This window comes from Hypanus sabinus, chromosome 14 (genome assembly GCF_030144855.1).
Source record: "Hypanus sabinus isolate sHypSab1 chromosome 14, sHypSab1.hap1, whole genome shotgun sequence".
Taxonomy (NCBI): domain Eukaryota; kingdom Metazoa; phylum Chordata; class Chondrichthyes; order Myliobatiformes; family Dasyatidae; genus Hypanus; species Hypanus sabinus.
This window is the reverse complement of record NC_082719.1, coordinates 82,667,028-82,688,432: the sequence shown is the minus strand read 5'-3', so window position 1 is coordinate 82,688,432 and position 21,405 is coordinate 82,667,028. Positions and strand designations below refer to the sequence as shown.

Here is a 21,405-nt window from a genome sequence, read left to right as displayed (position 1 = left end):
TGATGTCTTCACAGTGAGGCAGCCTGAGCAGATTTCACCTGTGTCTTGCCAGAAGTTCTTCTGTGATTACATCTCTTCCTTCCTCTTGGTGTGAACACGGATGTTGCCCAAGTACTGCTCCTGTCTTCCTCACCTTCCGCCTAATTGTGCTGCCCCCCAGTGGCAGAATGTGGAAAAATATGTTCACTTTCTACTGAGAGTACAATCTTGAGCATCACACACAAAATGCTGGAGGAACTCAGCAGATCAGACGGCATTTATGGAGAGAAATAAGCAGTCGATATTCAGTCCCTTAGTTTCCAATCCCGTTGAGCGGTCTCAGCCCAAATCATTGTTTATTTTCCTCTGTAGAAACTGCCTGATCTGCGGAGTTCCACCATCATTTTTTTGGTGTTGATATTCATTAAGCTTTTTTTGTTTCATCCATTACCTTCCCTCATCTATTTCCATATTCCCACCAACTCTATCCCTAAAACTACATTTAGCTACACACCAGTGGCAATTTGCTGTGAACGAGCAGGCCTGCATATCTTTGGGATGTGAGAACTGGCACTCCAGGGAGTATATCCATGCTGCTGGAGGGAAGTAAATAAACTCCACACAGAGAGGGACGAAGATTGAACTCAGCTTTATTTGGTTATTTATCGATATAGTGTGAAGTAGTCCCTTCCGACCCTTCAAGCCACGTCACCCCAGCAACCACATAACCCTGTTTAACCCTAACCTAATCACAGGACAATTTATGATGACCAACTAACCCTCCCCAGTGCATCTTAGAACTGTGGGAGAAAACCAGAAAACCCACACATTCCATGGGGAGGATATACGGAGACTCCTTACGGAACGGCACAGTATCTCTGGAGTGCCTCAAGCTGCAATAGTGACTCTCTAAATGCACGCTACTGATTTCCGGACCTGTGAAGAAGGAAACAACTAGATGCTCCATTATGGAATCCTTGAATACAGTTCATTGACCTCATCCAATATTACAGATCCCTAAGAACTCTGCCTCTGTCACTTCCCTGATCTCATTACTGATTTTCTACTCCAGAAGGCATTACCTAAATCATTTCTGCTCCCTTGAGTTTTCCTAGATTGATGTTTCATATTTCCCTAAAATGGCTGAGGCTAATTTCCAGTTTCCCTTTCAGGGGAATGGGGTTGAGAGGGAAAGTACATCATCCAAGATCGAATGGCAAAGCAGACACATGGGCTGAATGGCCTAGTTCTTCTCCGATGTCTCCTGGCCAGAGGCATTCTGTTCAGATGCCTTGAAAAGTTTTCCTCATCCAACTGGTTGTTTTTGAAATGCAAGGTTTAGGATTGCTTAGTGCTTATTTTAAATATGACTTTGCGCTTACAGTCTGGTGCTGAAGAGATCCCAATACTCGGTGCTGATTTTAAATATGATTTTGTATTTGCAGTCTGTTGCCGAACAGATCCCAATGCTGGTCCAAGGTGTGCGTGGTAGTCAGTCACAGCCAGATAGTCCAAGTGCACAGCTGGCTCTCATTAGTGCGAGTCAGAACTTTCTCCAGGTAACAGAACACGTCTGAATGGCCCACGTTTTCTTTGTCTAAGACATGGTCACAATTTGAATAGGTTTTATAAAGTGAAAAGGTAATGTTGTGTCTTTAAAAGACTTTTCTAACTATGCCTCTTTGGAGTGTGTTATCCTTGTTCCGGGGGTAAAAGAAACACGGAAACATGCTTGCTGCCGTGGTTGGCTAGGAGCTGTGTAGCTTTTTACAGACACTTGTAGTTTTGTGGAAAGAACAATATTGCACATTAGCAAATAATCAAGAGTGTAATGATTTAGTCAGAGTCGGGGCTGTTAGCTGTTGCTGGTTCTGAGCAAAGCAAGTCTGTTGTACTCCACGGCAACTGGTTTACAGCCAATGGACTTTGAGTTCACTTCCTCCAAACACCTCTATAACGCACAATCCTACTGAGTTGCTGGTGATTGTGTAAGTGAAAGGTGGAGAGCAGGCCGTTTCATAGATTTACAGGTAACTACTATCCTGCAATGTCATAGTAACAAAATAGTTCACTTACAGGCTACTAAACCTGTTTCAAGTGGCATACATGCTGATAAGTTTAACTCTTTCTAACCAAGCTGAATTTCTGTCTGCATATCCTCTCCACCATTTACACTATCAGTTGAATGTTTGTGATCCCTATGTCTCATCTTCTGCTAAAGCCTTTGACATGTACTTTTATTACCAGCTAAATAAGAGTTCAGAATGAACTAAATGGGCCGAAGGGACTGCAGGCTGTAGTGCTCTATGACTCTAAAAGGACAAGGGTAATATTCACCTGACCAGTCTTGTGTCTACCACCATTTATAGACCTGATCTTATCCATAACTGACTATTCTGTATCAGCCCTTGTTATTTTTATTGATCCCAGTGATGACTGAACTAAATTTGTTTGTTAACCTAAACTAAGGCAGTCCAGACCTTTTAAGATTGAAAATTCTTGTTAATTCCTTCCACCCTTGACTTCAAGAATTTAACACTGCACTGTCCTGGGTTATGTATAGGCCCCTGTCCCTTCTCCTCATTATTGCTAGCTATATCTTCTGCTAATTTGACCACAAACACTGAACTGACCATCCTACACATGTACTATGCTGTCCTTTTCTCTCTTCTGCTTCCTCTTGCTTAGCCCTTGTGCTCCCTCTTGCTGTCTGTGTGCTGAACCCTGTCTGCCAGTCATCTCAGGATCTAACTTAAAATCACTGTTCCATTGGCTTGATATTAATGGTTATCATTTCATATCAATGTGTATTATCTTACATTAAAGCCAGTTTATTTAACAAATCCAATGTTTCTCATAACTATCTTGTTGAGTTGCCTGGACCACAGTCCATCTCCATCCAGGACTGAACATGGCCTGCAAGGAGATCTCCTCCTGTTGTGCTTTATCCCTTTCCCCAATCTCTGGCCTGCGCTTTCTGCGTCATTTAGTGACTTGTACTTCGATGTGATCCTAGAACTGTTAGCTGACCATCCATACTCAGAAGTTTGAACTTTTTCCAAACAGGGTGGGAGAATAGGATATGCAGAGGAGTTGATGTCAGTGCAAGCTCTCATTAGGTGCTAGCTTTGAGTGATGGAGGTTCTGAGATACAGCACATTTTTCCAGATTAATTATTGGTAGCTAAATTGAATACTTTTATGAATTTCAATTTATAATTTTAATTTATTATCTATAAGATTTACATGGCTAGCATTGATAACATATGATGTTGAATGTGGAAAAATATTTCATTTATCCATTTGCCTGTTGCTTTGGTATAAATCAGTTTCTGTAGGAAACACAGGGTTAGCCATTCTCTAAAGATTGTTGGCATTTTGCAGCTGCCCTGAAGGTACATAGCATCCATTGTCTAATGCAATGTCTGTTTGCTACTTCTCAAAAACACTAAACTAGAACCCTTCAGTGTGGTGACAGGTGAAGCCATATTACATTGTACTTTTATTCACTTTGTTTTGCAGCCTGGTGCAAAGATGGTTGCCGCTGCCAAAGCTACGGTTCCTACTATTGGAGACCAGGCCTCAGCTATGCAGCTGAATCAGTGTGCTAAGAACCTCGCGAACGCGTTACAGGAGCTGCGGACGGCTGCTCAGAAGGTGAGTGGGATATTTATGACCTTGATTTGGAGTTACCTGTAATAGCCAACAGGAGAGCACTGTGCTGTGTTTCCATGGTGAGTACTGGGATTGGGTGTCAAAATCCACGATAAAGAAATGTGCATATTTGGTACTCCTTCCCGTGTGCATGCGCCTGGTGTTTGTATTGGGACATTATTTGAATTTGCAGAGAGTACACTGAATTATCTTTAAAACAACATCGCATTTAATTATCCCTTTCAAATCTTCTCTTCCATTTCTAGCCTTTGATTGGTATTTTAATAGTTTTCCTAGTTATCAAATTACCTCCTTCGAAAATAAATGAAAAAATTGCTCATTCAATTTCAAACTATTTAAATTAAAAAGACAAAGGTAAATCTTTTATAAATTTAAGACCAATAATTCAAGATTCAAAATACATTTATTATCAGAGTACGTCCGCAGTATACAGCCCTGACGTTTGTCTTCCCAGAGACAGCCATGAAACAAAGAAGGGCATGGAACCCACGCAAAGAAAAACATCAACCCTCACCTCAGTGCAAAAAAAAAGTATAAAACGCAGAATATGGAACACCGAACCACCGAAGTCATTGAAAGAGCCCAGGCATACTCAGTTCAGCTCAATCTAGCGGTGCCATACATGATCTGCAGGCCGCATTCTGTCTTTGATTGTATTTGCAATATATGTATCAGCTTGATAAATTACGACAGTAATTTTTTCCATCCGTTAAAGCAGTGCTATTTTCCACACAGGCTCAAGATGCCTGTGGCCCCTTGGAAATAGATTCTGCCCTAAATCAGATCAGAACACTGGAAAAAGACCTGCAAGAAGCAAAGGCCAATGCTGCTGAAGGGAAATTGAGACCGCTGCCTGGTGAAACGGTAATGAGTCCCTCTGCTTTGTTCTATATTTGGTCGATCAATAAAGATTTTAGCATCTTGACACAAATAGTCATTATATCCTTAATCAAATGTGATGGATTCAGTTCACATTGACAAAGCAATGTTATAAGGTATAAATAGGTACATATGAAATTTCATACTGTTGGAAGGTATATTTATTCTTTGAGGAGGCTTTTTTGGATACTGTTCTAACAGATTACATAAAACTGGATGTGAAGCAAGATCCAGAAACTAATTCTTGCATAAAATCTGAACTGTTTATTCAGGGTATCCATCTGTTCATTCCTTTCTGGGTTCCAAAGGCTTGCTGAACAAACAAATTTGTAAGACATACAAAGGATGGTTAAAATGAATGAATCTTTTCAGTTCCTGGGAACAAATCAGCCTCTTCTAAAAACTTTGGAATGAAGTGTACCCTCATTAAAGAATCTAATTGAAACTAAATGTTAACCTTTGAAATGGATGCTGTTGTTGGGCTCTTCAAGCAAGGGTCTGCACTTCACAGCTAGCAAGTTGGTGTCTATTAGTTAACTTTCGTATAACCAGCTAAGCAACAGGAGAAGGAGGGACCTTATTACCCATACTCCATCTGTGGTGAGCTCCAGTCTTCAGCTCAATATCACTTTTCTGCTCTCTCCCAATGCCTCTTGGTTTCCTTGTCATTTAAATGTCCATTGATTTCTGCGTTGAATGAATTCTAAAGATCCAGAGCTCTGAAAGAATAAATTCTTCCTTGCCAGTTTTCCTCATTGTAGATTTTAAACCTTGTCGGGTTGTTCCAAATGCTATTGCACTGGTAATTTACAAAGTAGCAAGAAACCACAAAACAAGTGCGTCTCTTTAGACACTCATCATCATCATCATGTGCCATGTCATATGAAGTAGGCGATCATGGTCTCATGACCATGTTTGTCTTTAGTAAGTTTTTTCTACAGAAGTAGTTTGCCTTTGCCGCCTTCTGGGCAGTGATTTTACAAGATGGTTGACCCCAGCCATTATCAATGCTCTTCAGAGATTGACTACCTGGCGTCAGTGGTCACGTAACTAGGACTTGTGATAAGCACCAGCTGCTCGTACGACCATCCACCACCTACTCCCATGGCTTCACACGACCCTGATCCGGGGGTGGGGGGGGGCTAAGCAGGTGCTACACCTTGCCCAAGAGTAACCTGCAGGCCAGTGAAGGGACGGAGTGCCTTACACCTCCTTTGGTAGAGACATATCTCCACCCGCCACCTAATTTAGACACTACCATCAAGCATTAGTGCAATAGCTTTGATTTGTTATCAAATAATATCTGTAACACTCAGGGCTTTTGTTCCATTGGGCTATTCCTTTCCATTATGTCATTGTGCAAATGTGACTGATTTGCTTTTTACAGCATTTCTCTCAATTTGACTCTCGTCTGCCATTTCCAGTCCCAGTCCCATTCCCATGTTTACTTGCTTATCAGGTTGTTGCTTTTGTAGCTTTGTATTATTTCCAAGTGAAGATGCAAAGTTTGCTTATGGTCCAGGACTAAACAAGTCCAAAGCTGGACCCTTTTTAACTCCGCTGATAACATTTCTCCAAATTTCCTCTACTAGTACTCTGTTGTACAATTCATTGAACAGAATTTCCACTTCTTTTTGATTCCCTATTTATTTTGCTGTCACAGGTAACACAGATTTATAAATAGTTGAGGTCACAGCAGAGTTTTGTGGCACCTCATTGATAGCAGCTTGTTAACATAATGACCTCTGCTCCCCTGACCATTGTCTAGTCAATGTTAAATCTGTGCTCATGTATTGGCAAGGTAATTAGCCGTAACTCTTGTAGTAACTTTTAATGTGGCACCCGAATGTAATGTCCAAGTACTTTACATCTGATTCCCCTTTCCCTTTCTTGCTATTCAACATCCATGAAGAATTCTAACTTTGTCAGGCGCCATGCTTAGTTTACAAAACAATACGATTCTGCTTAATTAGGATCTTCAGAATGTCCTGCTTCTATTTAATGAATCCAACATTTTCCTAATGACACTCATTTGCCCTAAAATTAACTGCTTCCTGCCTTCCCCAGAATAAAGTTGTTACAGTTAGGGTTTTTCAGTCCACTGGAAACTTGTAAGATGCGTGGAAACACTTGCAGGCTGCCCCCCCCACACACACACGCCCCTAGGTTGTGTTGGTTGTTGGTGCAAATTTTGCACTGCACTGAATGTTACAAGGTGAATGTTTCAATCTGAATCTGTATCTATGGAACTTTCTGCAAATGTTCTCTGCAGACCTTAGGATACCCACTAGTACACACAGCCTGCAGACTGTCTGATAGTGGAAAGCAGGTAGTGGAAGAAATACACAGGTAAGTTGGTGACATGGATAAGAATTGAGTAAAAATCATGAACACCTTATTTGGACAGAAGAGGTACATGAAGGGTTAAAGCAATAGAGTCCATTCTAAACCAACATGTAAATAAGAACAATTGCGAGGCATAAATAGGGTAGACAGTCAGAAGTACTTTCCCAAGCTAGGAGTGTAGATACTAATGGATACGCATTTAACATGGGTGTATGTGTGTGTGGCGGGGGGGGGGGGGGGGGTGGGGGCAAAGAGTTTAAAGTTTCTGTGGACCCCAGTTTGGGGAACTCCTAGTTCAAAGGAGATTTTTTTGGGTATTTATTTTACAGCGCGGGTAGCTGTCTAGACAGGCTGAAGGGTAGGGGAAGCAGGTGTGCAACTGTAAGAGGATGTTAAATAGAAAAGTGAATGGGCAGGAAATGCAGAGACACTGATCATGTGAATGCAGAAAAGACTTAGTTTAATTCAAGTTTGATGCAGACAACATGGGCATGCAGACAACATGGGCATGCAGACATCATGGGCCGTCGGCCCTTTTCTTGTGCTGCACTGAACATGTTATGGATCCAGCAATGGAGTACGGGCCAGGAGTAGATAAGATTCACAAAGCACAAAATACAATAATCTCATAAGATGACGAAAGAGAACGCGGGTGTGATTAAAAACAGACTAACTACTGAGTAGATTTTAATGCAGAATAGGTTTAAGAACAGAACTTGCCAAATATATTGCCAAATGATGGAGAATAACAACTAAAATGCTTAAGGTATTAGAAGGAATGGAGGAAAGGTATGAAATGCTAACGTGAAAGAGCAAACTTTAAAAACTCCTGACACTCTGGGGTAAAATAAAGTTTTCATAGTCTTTGGAGTCATGCAGGATGGAAATGAGCTCTTCCTGCCATCATGTTCGACCCGACCACAAGTATACTGCATACAGTTCTGGCAAACAAAAAGAGTGTTGAGACGCTGAAGAGGATGCTGAGAGGATTTATAAGGATGGCACTAGAAACATTAGCAGATACAATTGGAGAGGTTGAATATACAAAGTCACTTTTCCCTTAAAGTTGACTGAGGGGGTGACTTAGTGGGAACCTTTAAAGCTATAAAAGGTTTAGATAGTGTAGGTAGAATGTTTATACTTGCAGAGAACTGGACTGATGAAGGGCCTCGGCCCAAAACGTTGACTGTTTATTCTTTTCCATAGATGCTGCCTGGCCTGCTGAGTTCCTCCAGCATTTTGTGTGTGTTGCCTCGGTACTAGTGATGTTAGATTGCCATTAAAGAATCCAGCTAGAACTCAATGTTTACCCAAAGAGTGGGACATGTGTCAATCACTTCCTAGCGCAGCAATAATAAATGCATTTTACAAGAATCTAGATAAGATACTGGTAGCAGAGGATATGGAGGGTTGTGCTAATAGGTCTGGATGAGTAATAATTGGAAAAGATGGAAAGGAAGGCGTGGATGCCTGCATGGACTGGTTGTGTTAAAGGTGTGTTCCTGTGCAGTAAGTACCACACTCTGAGTGCTGGTGGAGCCTGAGTATGAATGTGGTCATTAGTTAGCAGTCAGAAGTGAATTGGGACACTTCATGTTTCCAAAAATTTTTTTATTTATAATAACACTTAGAATATTACAGTTTTGTTACTGTAGAGCAAATGGTCATTTGGAAATCTCTGCTGGCTCTTGAACAACCACATCCGGTGCATCCCCTACACATTTCCTTGGAAGCTATTCTCCAACTTGCACCCAGCTCCTCCTCGATTCCCTGCTATCCCACCCACACCTGGCTTAATTTACAATAGCCAATTAACCCACCAGTCAGCATATCCTCGGGGTGTTAGAGGGAACCTACGCAGTCACTGAGATAGCCTGGCACTCAGGGTCGAAGCTGGCTCGATGGAACTGTGAAGCAAAAGTGCCATTGCAGCAGTACTAACCTTACCTTAAAAACATACTGACGTGTTTTTAATAAATATTAGATGTTATTGTCACACTCTATGCATTGCTCATGCAGCGGTAGCCACTGGGGATGACGTTTTTCCTTTGTTTACTATTGACAGCTGGAGAAATGCTCCCAGGACTTGGGAAGTAGCACCAAGATGGTGGGTGCTTCCGTGGCTAAGCTTCTGAGTGCCGTCACACAAGGAAATGAAAATTACACCGGTATGTTGTATGATTATGAAGGTATATTACGAGCAAGATGGTCTGGCTTATAGATTTCTCTTGGGTTTGTAAATGAAAATATGTTGCATGTTTTTTGAGAACATTCTCCTCTTATTTCAACCTTGCCTTAAATCCTTTGATCTGAGCTATTAAGCAACATCTATATTTTCTTCCAATGATCTCTTCTGTGCTCCTTGCATGTCTTAGTTTTAAAACATCTTTCAGGAAGCATCTGCATATACCGCCCTGAAGAAGGGTCTGGGCCTGAAATGTGAACTATCTATTCATTTCCATAGGTGCTGCCTGTCCTGCTGCGTTCCTCCAGCATTTTGAGTTTGTGGCTCTGTATGCTACTGTTTGTTTTATTATAATAGGGTCAGTCACACTATACTGTCTTGTGTAAACATGTACCTCGCACTTTATGTCAACCTGTTGGTCTTCAGGCCAGGCCATTCAAAGACATGCTAATTTTATTTTGTGTCTATCTGCTGGATCATAACTATATGTGTTGTGTGCGACTGAACGTACTTTCATCTTGACCCCAGAGGAATGATGTTTAGCTGTATACGTGTGTATGATTGAAAGACACTGAACTTGAACTTAATTGCTAGCAGCTATGATACTCGACTCAATGTAGATTAGCTTTCCTTTACGGATGCTCAGTCCAAAAACTGTGCGTGGTAAACCTAATCAAAATTTAATTTCCCTGAGACATTACTTCAATCTGTTTCGATCTCTCTTTAGTGTAGGTTTAAAGGATGGGTAGAAACTTGCCACGTTATGTGCATAAATGGACATTTTTGTCAGATTGCAATACAGTGTACCAGCTGAGAGAGGAAATGTGTGGGGCTGCCTTTATACAATCCCGATCATCGTTGGTCCGCCACTTCCTTCCCTGGGAAACATATTAAAGAAGTTTGATTAACTTTTGGACCCATGAAAAATGACCCTGTGAGGTGGTGCATCCTCCAGTAGAACAGGTGTTTCACCACTCACTCATCTTCAGTGATAGCAGCCTTTGACATCAGAGCATCAGGCCAAATGTGACAATGTGTGAAGCTCCTGAGGTGGCTTTCCTTTCTGGTTATGAACTGGTAAAAAGCTACTCGACCCTGTCGTTTCAGGAAATTGAATTTAGTTAAATTTTCCTGTTTTACCCTGCTGTGACAAACTTTGTTTAGGTAAACCAAAACCCACTAGAAAAATACAAGCTTTGGAAAGGGGGGGGGGGGAGAACCCTGAGTTTTACTGAATTAAATTTAAATGTTTAAATAATAAAGTTTGTTATTTTGCGGGGAAAGCTGCAGAATTTCACCCACAGTACAGTAATAAAATATACATAATATGGAATCACTATCCATTATGTCTACAGAGTTATCTTGTTTGAGCTTGAAAGTCTTTTTTTCAAAATGGCCAACTTCATGCTGGAGGTGAGGAAGAGAAAAGGAACATGTAATTGCTCCTTGCATTCCTAGGCACTGAAACAATTAAAATTTGCAAGATTTTCTGATAAATTTTATGTTAATTACTATAATCAAAGAGGGTTAAGAGGGGGAAAAATAATGGGTACTTGGGACAAATGGTGAAGAGCGGACTGAAGTTGAGCTCAGAGAAAAGTGAATCCTGATAATCCTAGTGTGTGGAAAAACCTTACTTTTGGTATAGTAGTTCAAAGTTACTCAAAGGAAAATGAGAGAATTGCTTTAAGAAGTTATCATTATTTTGTGAATACAAAAATGAATTGCTACATTTTATGACAGAATAAGATTAGGGACTCCCAATTAAAAGCCGGTGAGTTACATACACTTTTCCCCACTCCATGCACCTTTCAATATTAATAGTAATAAACAGTAAAATTGGTGCTTGTCCCTGGATAGTGCTACAGGATTTGAGTCAGACAGAATTCATCAATAACTATGACATCAACCTGACCTAGCCAACACTCTTTATGTAAATTCGCTAATTGAGATGACTCTTTGCTTACAAATGGAGTGTTAGAAGTGTTCCTCAGTCTTTTTCAGGAGAACAAAGAGAAGAAAGAATTAATATGTTTACAGTACTTGCCTCTGTCATCGTCTTCATGAGATTTATGTTCTTCATTGTGTTTCTGGGTGATTAGCAATCACAAAATTGTCATAATAAATGAAAAAAAAGATCAAACTGTTTCCCACCATCCCTCTGCCTCACTCCCTCAACATCCTGTTTCTGACCCATATTCTTTCTCCCTGTCTGCATGTTTCAGGATTGGCCTCCAGGGAAGTAGCTCAAGCACTAAAAGCCCTGGGCTCCGCTGCTCGAGGCGTTGCGGCCAATACCACTGATCCCCAAGCACAGAGCGCTATGTTGGAGTGTGCTGGCGACGTTATGGATAAATCCAGTAATCTCATTGAGGAGGCTCGGAAAGCCATGGCAAAACCAGGTGATCCGGAAAACCAGCAGCGGCTTGCACAGGTTGGTGTACTAAAACGCGTCAGTCTTTCACTTGGTTTTGCTCTTCCCTTCCTCGGCTTAACCAGATAAGGTCTGAACTTCAGTTCAAAACAAAGTGTGGTGGTGTAACAAATGCAGGAAGGAATCTTCTTTTATCTGGATGAAGATTAAGATTCATTTACTGTGTATCCATATCCAATTATTCCCACGAAACAGGTGGAGATTACTGTTATCATTTTCCAAGACGGATGCCCTTAGCTTGATGCACAGATGATTATGTCCATCAAATCACAAATTTTACTCACTCTTAAAAAAATGCGTGTGATTTGAAAAGTTTGGTAGTTATGCTTACTCTATAAGAACTCTTCTGATGCAACAATGATCTGTTTAAATGTGAATTCATTAAAATCTGACTGAATTTTGAAAAAAAAGCCAGTTAATTTTAGCTAAGTGAATTTCCTGCACCCAGGCCATAACCCTCCATACCCCTACCATCCATAAATATATCTAAACATTGAAATCGAGCTTGCATGCACCACTTGTGCTGGTAGCTGTTCTGGAAACTAGCATGGAGCTAATGGGCAGAATGGCCTCCCATACCTTACCAAGATTCCAAGAGCAAAAACTGAGGTAGAGCATCAGTGCATCTGCTCTTACTTGACTATATCTGGGCCTCACTGTCTTTACATCGACTGTGCTGTGAGGATAGGATATTGAACCAAAGTGAATTCTGAAAAGGAATTCATATCAAAGTCAATTTGTACTTCTGATTTTGTCCTTAGTTTCAAAATTCAAAGTACATTTATTATCAAAGTATGTATGTATTATACAACCTTGAGATGTGTCTCCTTACAACAGGCAGCCACAAAATGCAGAAAGTTTAAAATTGTGGCAAGTTTACTTTCACTGGAATCAGGCATAACTTTGATCTTTGTATGGTTCAGAGATTTTAACAGAAGCCGTAACTTGAACATGTAAAGACAGTTTTTGGTATATTGCTGCTTCCACTATCGTATAATCTTTAGCATGAATGATTCCTTGGAGGTTGTTTTTCTATGAGGAAAGAAGTAAGATTGGAGGGTGAATCATTGCAGACAACATGACTTGGCACAGGCCTCTGCCTTAAATGGTGCGTGTTTGAAGCTAGCTCAGTTTGAACTTTATGTAATTCATGAGCATTCTTTAGAATTTCATCACAATTTCAGCTAGCAATCATCAATCCAAAACAAATATTAGGCTTCACACCTAAAGTATTTAAGTATAATCATTCAGTATTGTTTATATTTGGTTATGGTCCATCCGTTTTCCTTTCCACAGGTGGCAAAGGCTGTATCAAATGCTCTGAACAGATGTGTGAACTGTTTGCCGGGCCAGAGAGATGTCGATGCGGCTTTGAGAACCGTTGGAGAGGCTAGCAAAAAGCTTCTTGCAAACTCAGTAAGCAATTGATGTGAACTATAATCTAAGATAATAATGCCAAGTTAGATAAAAATAGAGAGTTAAAATATAGTCACTTTATATACATTATTAATTGGAACAGTAAAATGATATTGACATTTTAAGATCTATTTGTAAATTGATTGATTAAGAAATTGAGGTCTACATACACAAAAGCGAAACAGATGTTATTTATTGTCATTATTTAAGTGAAATGTCCCAATGCACTTCATGAGGGTGTTGTAAGATAAAATTTTGACACACTACCAATGAAATACTAGCAGCGATAATCAATAAGTCAGTCAAAATATTATGTTTTAAAGAATATCCAAAAAGAGTGATGAAAAAGGTGGGATAATTTTGTTTTTTGATCACCCTAATCAAAGTACATGATCTCAAGCTCCTCCGTGTCAAGATTCATTTGCCAGTTTTTTGACTAATCTATTTGTATCTCTGCAAATTCACAACACCCTCATCACAACTTGCCCTTCCATCTATGTTCATGTTACTGGCCAACTTAGAAATCTTCCATTTTGTTCCTTCCTTCAGGCCATTCATTAATGTAAATGGTAAACATTCAGGGGCCATGGGCTGACCCCTGGGGTGCTTCACTTGTTACATCCCTTCAGCCTGAAAAGAACCCATTTATTTCAAGCCCTTTGTTTTCCATGTGCCACCCAGCTGTCAATCCATGCTACCACATTTCCTCCAAACCCCTGGACTCTTAGTTGAGGTGGCGGACTCTTATGATGCATCTTGCCAAATGCTGTTTAGAAATCTAAATACATTACATCGACAGGTTCTCCTTTATCAACACCGCCTGCCATACCATCAAAGAATTCCATGTTGACCAGTCTTGATGTTATTCAACTTGCCTAAATCATTAGTTATTTCATTGAGTATCAACTCTATCACTTTGCCAGCAATAGAAGTTAAATGAACTGGCCTTTAGTTCCCTACAGTCTGTCTTCCTCCTTTAATGGCCAAGAGTCAAGTTGGCTGTTTTTGAATCTTCTTTACTTGTTTGTTTCAGTTTCCACAAAGTTCCAAGAGCTTTCAAGAGGTTCAAGGCCAACTGAACGAGGCAGCAGTTGGTTTGAATCAGTCAGCCAACGAATTGGTGCAGGCATCCCGTGGAAATACGCAAGATCTGGCAAAGGCATCTGGTAAATTTGGCAAAGACTTCAATGAACTCCTCCAGGCTGGTGTTGAAATGGCTGGACAATCCAAGGTAAGAAGATAAAGTAAAGAGGGAAAAGCAAGTTTTGAGTCTGGTAGATTTGAGCATTCAGAGGCATCTCGTGTATCAAAACCCGGATAATTTAGACTCTTTGATACATTAAATAGTTTATAAGATGTTTCATTGAATTCAACAGTAAGGCCTACAACATTTTCTTGCCATTTTATTTACTGTTTAGTGAGTTAACGAAATTTGATTTACTAATTTTGATGAGGAAGTGGAAGGGTGGTTTAGTAAGTCTGCAGATGACGTGAAGATTGGAGGTGTTGTGGATAGTGTAGAAGGTTGTCCTAATTTATAACAGGATATAGGCAAGATGCCAAGTTGGGCAGAGAAGCGGCAGGTAGAATTCAGTTTTTAAAAGCATGAAGTGGTAAACTTTGGAAGCTGAGTTTGAATGTGGAGTACAAAGTTAAAATGGCAGGGTTCTTAGCATGGTGGAGGAACAAAGGAATCTTGGGGTCCAAGCACATAGATCTCTCAAAGTAGCTCACGTGTTGATAGGGTGGTTAAGAGGGTTTATGGTGTGGTGGCCGTCATCAGCTGGGGATGGAGTTCAAGAGTGCAAGGTTTCAGCTCTATAAGATGGAATATTGTGTTCACTTCTGTTTGCCTTATTATAGGAAGAATCTGAGAACATTACAGAGGGTACAGAGCAGATTTTCCAGGTTGCTATTTGGAATACTGTGACATATCTTATTAGGAAAGGTTGAGAGAGCTGGGGCTTTTCTCTGGAATGAAGGAGAAAGAAAGGCAATTTGATAGAGATGTTTGAGATTGAGAGGTTTAGACAGAGTGGACAGCCAGCACCTGTTTTGCCAGGGTGGCAGTGACCAATATCAGGGGGCATGAGGTTAAGGTGAGTGGAGGAAAGTTTAGGGGAAATGTCAAAGGTAGGATTTTTAAAAATGCAAAAAAAAATGGTGAGTACCTGAAACACGTGATCAGATTTGGTGATAGAGGTTTAAATAGAGATAATTAAGAGATATTTGTATACATGGAGCAACTGTTGTGTAACAGGAGCCTGATGATCCGAACACTGCTGCAGTGTGAGGTGGTCAGACGCCAACATCTGCAGCAGACAAATTGCAGACAAGAGAAAATCTGCAGATGCTGGAAATCTAAGTAGTACGCACAAAATGCTGGAGGAGCTCAGCAGGCCAGGCAGTATCTACGGAAAAGAATAAACTGTTGACGTTTTGGGCCAAGACCCTTCATCGGTACTGAGGAAAAAAAATGATGAAGTCAGATTAAGAAGGTGGGGGGGGAGGGGAGGAAGAGATACAAGGTAGAAGGTGAGAGGTGAAACCAGGAGGGAGAAGGGTGAAGTAAAGAGTTGGGAAGTTTATTGGTGAAAGAGGTAAAGAGCTGGAGAAGGGGGAGTTTGATAGGAGAGGACAGAAGGCCACGGAAGAAAGTGGGGGTGGGGGAGCACCAGAGCTAGGTGATGATAGGTAAGGGGACAAGGTGTGGGGGAAATAGGAATGGTGGGGAGTGGCGGTAATTAGCAGAATTTCAAAAAATCAATGTTCCTGCCATCAGATTGGATGCTACCCAGACCGAATATAAGGTGTTGCTCCTCCAACGTGAGTGTGGCCTCATCGTGGCAGTAGAGAGAGGGCCTGGACTGGCGAGTGGGAATGGGAAGTAGAATTAAAATGGGTGGTCACTGGGTGATCCCCCTTTTTCTGGCAAATGGAACGTAGTTGCTCAGCAAAGCGGTCTCCTAATCTACGTCAGGTCTCACCGATATACAGCAGGCTACACCTGGAGCACCGGATACAGTAGATGACCCAAACTGACTTGCAGGTGAAGTGTCACCTCACCTGGAAGGACTGTTTGGGGCTCTGAATGATAGTGAGGGAGGAGGAGCAGGAGGCACATCTCACGACTGAGATTGTAGGCTCTTTCATTCAGGTGTGCACGGTTGCCAGCGAGAGGGGCATAGTTTGCTATAGAACAGATAGCGATCAAGTGCAGTGGTTCCCAGCTGCTTCACTGCATTTCACGTTTGATGTTCAGATTCCAAACCTGGGCTCGTCTGAGATATATCTGTAGGATTTCAGGTCTCACAAATTAAAATACATCTTGGAATACAGCAGGACTGTTTGCTGTTTTACTTTAATTTTTAACTAATATTAGCTATTCTAACATGTGTACCTCTTAATGCTTGTGTTTTGTTTTCAAATACACGCTCAGCTTTTAATTGATTCTTTTGTGATTAGGTATTCTTTAAATTCCTGTCATGTGAAAACACTTCTAATGCCCCATTCATGGTTTAGTAATCATACATTTATCTTCTTTTGCTAATTGGTTTGCTTTAAACTTTACAGAGTCAAACGTATACATGCTCTGCAATCAAATATAATGTTTGGAATTGCTGGATCTGACTTGGTGATGAAGTCTCTATTTCACTTTCAGTTTATAGTTAAGCCCCATGGATCTTAATTGATAAGACCCAGATTTGGACTCCAATCTAAAGAGCTATTTGACCATATCATTGGAAGAAGCAGAGACGTGCATTCAGTCATGATGCCCTCATTCCCTCCCCTCCATTAAAATTATCTGACACTCCACACCTTCAGTACAGCCCCCTCCACTGCCCCACGCCTTCAGTACAGCCCCCTCCACTGCCCCACACCTTCAGTACATCCCCTTCCACTGCCTCACACTCTCAGTACATCCCCTTCCACTGCCCCACACCCCCAGTACAGACCCCTGCACCGCTCCACACCCCCAGTACAGCCCCTCCACTGCCCCGCACCCTCAGTACAGCCCCCTCCACTGCCCCGCACCCTCAGTACAGCCCCCTGCACTAACTCAATACAGAGGTGTTTACACTTTGCTTTGTATTTGCAGCCAAGCTGCTGGGATGAGGTGCTTGGAACCATCGTTCTAGCCATTATATTTGCAAAACTTGGCAAGTTACTGGGAAGGTGACCCTCCCAGTAGCTGGCCAAGTTTTGGGACCTTCTATAAACCTAGCGTCAAATGTCTGAGAAGATGGCAAAGAGGGCAACATTATTAATGCTAGAAATAGTTCTGATTTACTTTGATCTGTATTTTGAAAGTCAGCATTCAGATGTATAAGGAATTATACTTCAGTTTTTCACTCTTTGTAATTCCGCAGGACAAAGAAGACCAGGCTCAGGTAATTGGAAACCTGAAGAGTATCTCAATGTCATCCAGCAAACTCCTCCTGGCAGCCAAGGCACTCTCTGCTGATCCAACAGCTCCCAACATCAAGAACCAACTTGCTGCAGCTGCACGGTAAATGGGGAAAGCTTGTTTCACTTCCTTAAACAGATAAACTTCTGCAATCCAGTGCTTTCCCTTGGCACGTTGCACTAAATCTGCACAGTGACTGTCTTAGGAAGCAAAAATGGAACTTGCAAAACAAATAAAAATCAAATTGCAGAAGTTGGAATAAAGGCAAAAGCTGCTGAAAATGCAGGGCAGCTTGAACGACAATTGAGAACTGCATTTGTTTTCAAGTAAGCTGTTTTAAAATAGGGAATGGCGTGTAAGGTTAAAATGGCTCTTCCTTTCAGGACATTTTTAATATCCCACACAACAAAAGATTATTAATGATGGCACTAATTTGTAACACAAGAGATTCTGCAGATGCTGGAATTCCAGAGTAACACACACAAAATGCTGAAGGATCTCAGCAGGTCAGGTGGCATCTATGGAATAGAATAAAGAGTTGACATCTTGGGCCAAGATCCTTATGAAGGGTCTCGGAGAGAAACAAAGTTTGTTTGTTCTCCCTGTGGACACGTTGGTTTACCCCCAACGTGCTCCAGTTTCCTCCCACATTCCTAAGACACACAGGCTAGGGTTAGTAAGTTGTGGGCAGGTTATGTTGGCGACAGAGGCATGGTGACACTTGCAGATCCTCGGCTGAATTGGTCGTTAACGCAGACAAAATCAGATTTCACTGTATGTTTCGATGCACATGTGACATTTTTGTTTGAAAAGCTAACAGCTAATTCATTAATGAATTCCTTTGCTGATGGGTGACTCCTAAATTAGGCAAAGTGGTGCATGTTTTCCAGGAAATTACTGTAAACTTTTATCGTCTGAGGGTAGTAACGTACTGCAGGAGCAGGTTAGTGCAGGACCTTTTTTCTTTTGAGAATATGACCCACTTCTCAGTAAATTTCACTGAAATAATGTCAGCGATTTATAAAAGTGTCATTTCCATGCCTGAAGTTTGAACAATCTTAATTCTAGACTGCAGGTGACATCATTTGAATAGTTTCCTTCCCACTCTTGCTGTAGATTGCCCTCACTCTAGCAGAAGTGTGTTGAGATGCATTGTGTCATCAAAAATTGAGAACGGTACTCGTCTGGCAATTGATAAACCAAGCATGCTGTTGTGAATAGTAAATTCACTTCAAACCATAGGCAAATTATCATTAAAGTAGTTTGAACCAATTTGTCAGCTGAATTAAATTCAGGCCTAACTACTCAGCCATCATTTTGCAAATACCAACAATTTGGAACTGAATGTAAGACTTTCAGAATGAAGTCCATACACAAATTAGTGCACCTGTGGCAAGTAATGTTTGTTGTTTTTCTCTGCTGCAGAGCTGTGACAGACAGCATTAATCAGTTGATTACCATGTGTACACAGCAGGCCCCTGGACAGAAGGAATGTGATAATGCTCTCCGTGAACTTGAGGTAGGTGATTAAATACTTCACTTTTCACTGTTTTTATCTGAACTTCCAAATTTCCTCGGCGGATTTTGTTTCTAAAGCTACAATGTCGGCATAACTTCTTAGTTTATTATGAAGCATGACATACCAAGAAAGTGACAGTTATATTTTTTGCATATGTCATGATATTTTTTTTCACATTGGCATGTCTTCTCTTTACCGTACCAATGTCTTTGTAGGAGGATCCTCACAGCCTGTTAAGTACAGGTGGTAAATGGCGCTGGCATCCTGCGGTCTGATTTAAGAATTAAATATTTTGAACAGATAGATTAATCTGACGCAGACAAGCAGTTAAATTTTTCAGAGTAAACATCAAAAATAGAATTTATAAACACAAGATTCTCCAGATGCTGGAAATGTTGAATAATGCACACAAAATGCTGGAGGAACTCAGCAGGTCACACAGCATCTGTGGAGGAGAATAAACATTTTGGGTCATGGGCCTTCATCAGGACTGGAATGGAAGGGACAAAAGAAAAGAAGATAGGGGAGGGGAAGGAGTACAACTGGCAGGTGATTGGTGAGACCAGGTGAGGAGGAAGTTGCTTGCATGAGGTTAGAGTCTGGGAGCTAATAGGTGGAAGAGGTAAGGGGCTAAAGGAGGAATCTGATTTTAAAAAAAAGGACAGTTGGACCATTGAAGAAAGGGAAGGGGGGGTAGCAGAGGGAAGTGATGGCAGGTTCAGCGAAGAAAAGAGGTAAAAGGGGAAACAGAGTGGGGAAAGGAAGGAGGAGGGAAACTTCCCTGAAGTTAGAGAAATTGTTGTTTATGAGAGCTGGCTGAGGCGCCCTGACAGAATAGGAGGTGTAGCTCCCCCGACCAAAAACAGAATTATACAGTTCTTTTAGAGTGCAGTTTCAAAAGAAATTTATGAAAGAAAGAACCCTGGTTAGACACTGTGACTGTTACATTTTGGACAGTATAATCAATAACAAAGCGCAGCACTTGCTACTGTTTTCGAGCCCAGTCAGGGAAGGCTGTTAAACACTCCTCAGGTCAGCTACCCACAGAAATTAGTCTTACCTTGTGCCTGCTCCCACGCACCCCTCATACAATCTCTTCTCCCTCCTGCTGTCTGGGAAAAGGCACCGAAGCATTCGGGCTCTCACGACCAGACTATGTAACAGTTTCTTCCCCCAAGCTATCAGACTCCTCAATACCCAGAGCCTGGACTGACACCTTGCCCTACTGTCCTGTTTATTATTTATTGTAATGCCTGCACTGTTTTGTGCACTTTATGCAGTCCTGGGTAGGTCTGTAGTCTAGTGTTTTTTGTGTTGTTTTACGTAGTTCAGTGTGGTTTTTGTATTGTTTCATGTAGCACCATGGTCCTGAAAAACATTCTCATTTTTACTGTGTACTGTACCAGCAGTTATGGTCGAAATGACAATAAAAAGTAATTTGAACTTAATCAACTAAACAGTCACTACTGCCCCACTTTGCCCTCACCACAGAAACGGCAAGACTGTGGATAAAGGGAATCATTTCCTATGTTGCTGGAGCCATCACTGAGCAAAGACAGACACTGATGATGAAATTCACCAGTGCTGTCAGTGTACCATTACAGCTCATAGTCAGTTTAGGGAGAGGGTACTTGAAGACTCACATCACAAAGCCAGCACCAACCTCCTGCTCTACATCAGAGAGCTCAGGTAACTACAGTGGTGATTTACTAGGATGCTACCTGGATTGAAGGGCATGTCTTATGAGGAAAAAGTTGAGCGAGTTAGAGCTTTACTGTCAGAGTGAAAGAGGATGAGAGACAACTTGATACAAGTGTATAAGTTATAAGAGGCATAGACACAGTGGACAGTGTGCGTCCTTTCCCGTGGCAGCAATAGAGGACGGGCTTTGGAGATGGTTGAAGGAAAGTATAGGGGAGACGTTAGAGGTAGGTTTCTTTTTACACAGAGTGATAAGTGAGTGGATTGCACTGACGGGGGTGGTGGTAGAAGAGATACATTTGGGACATTTAAGAGACTTCGGATAGTCACATGGATGAAAAAATAGAGGGCTATGTGGGATGGAAGGGTCAGGTTGACCTTGGAGTAAGATAAAGGGTTGGCACAACATTGTGGGCCGAAGGGCTGCTGCACCATTCTGTGTAACCTGGTATGCTTAAAAGGCGGGTAGGAGATGAGTTTCTGAGTTGAAAGGGAGTGAGGAACCGGATTGCTAATGAGGAACTGGGGCCGTATTGAATTTCAAACATTCGTGGTAAACGTAACCCGCAGAGCCACATGCTGAACCAGCAAGAATTCTGAATGGTTGGATAGCAAATTATCAGTAAATTGCCATCTACAATTCTATAGACTTATGAACAAAACTAAGTTTTATTGGGTCTTCCTGTTGCTGCATTGCAGATCTACCTTGTCAATGATCTCCTGTCTGCCTTATAGTCTTTTTGAAAGCACAGTGCTTGATACCTGAGCTGCCTTCTAACAAGGAAGAATGCCCCAAACAAAAGTTGATAATCACTCAAATCATGTAGCATTCTTGATCCTGGTCACAAGCATAAGGATTTTAAG

At 41.4% G+C, this 21,405-nt stretch overlaps 1 protein-coding gene and 1 long non-coding RNA gene across 5 annotated transcripts in view; one reads left to right on the top strand and one right to left on the bottom strand.

Annotated features, from left to right (window-relative positions):
• LOC132404927 (talin-1) overlaps positions 1 to 21,405 on the top strand; it is a 230,382-nt gene that overhangs the window by 162,593 nt on the left and 46,384 nt on the right. For all 3 annotated transcript variants that reach the window (XM_059989539.1, XM_059989537.1, XM_059989538.1), the window contains 9 exons: positions 1,425 to 1,538; positions 3,501 to 3,635; positions 4,389 to 4,517; positions 8,944 to 9,046; positions 11,289 to 11,497; positions 12,794 to 12,913; positions 13,947 to 14,144; positions 17,284 to 17,423; positions 18,747 to 18,840. In XM_059989539.1, coding sequence (XP_059845522.1) covers positions 1,425 to 1,538; positions 3,501 to 3,635; positions 4,389 to 4,517; positions 8,944 to 9,046; positions 11,289 to 11,497; positions 12,794 to 12,913; positions 13,947 to 14,144; positions 17,284 to 17,423; positions 18,747 to 18,840 — 1,242 coding nt within the window. The remainder of the gene's footprint in view (positions 1 to 1,424; positions 1,539 to 3,500; positions 3,636 to 4,388; positions 4,518 to 8,943; positions 9,047 to 11,288; positions 11,498 to 12,793; positions 12,914 to 13,946; positions 14,145 to 17,283; positions 17,424 to 18,746; positions 18,841 to 21,405) is intronic.
• The window catches only part of LOC132404936 (uncharacterized), a 34,198-nt gene that overhangs the window by 6,118 nt on the left and 6,675 nt on the right, over positions 1 to 21,405 (bottom strand). Inside the window, exon 3 of one of the 2 annotated variants that reach the window (XR_009515714.1) lies at positions 12,806 to 12,938. The exons of the other annotated variant lie outside the window; for it this stretch is intronic. This is a non-coding gene — a long non-coding RNA (uncharacterized LOC132404936). Of the gene's footprint in view, positions 1 to 12,805; positions 12,939 to 21,405 lie in introns of those variants that run through there. 2 annotated transcript variants of the gene reach the window in all.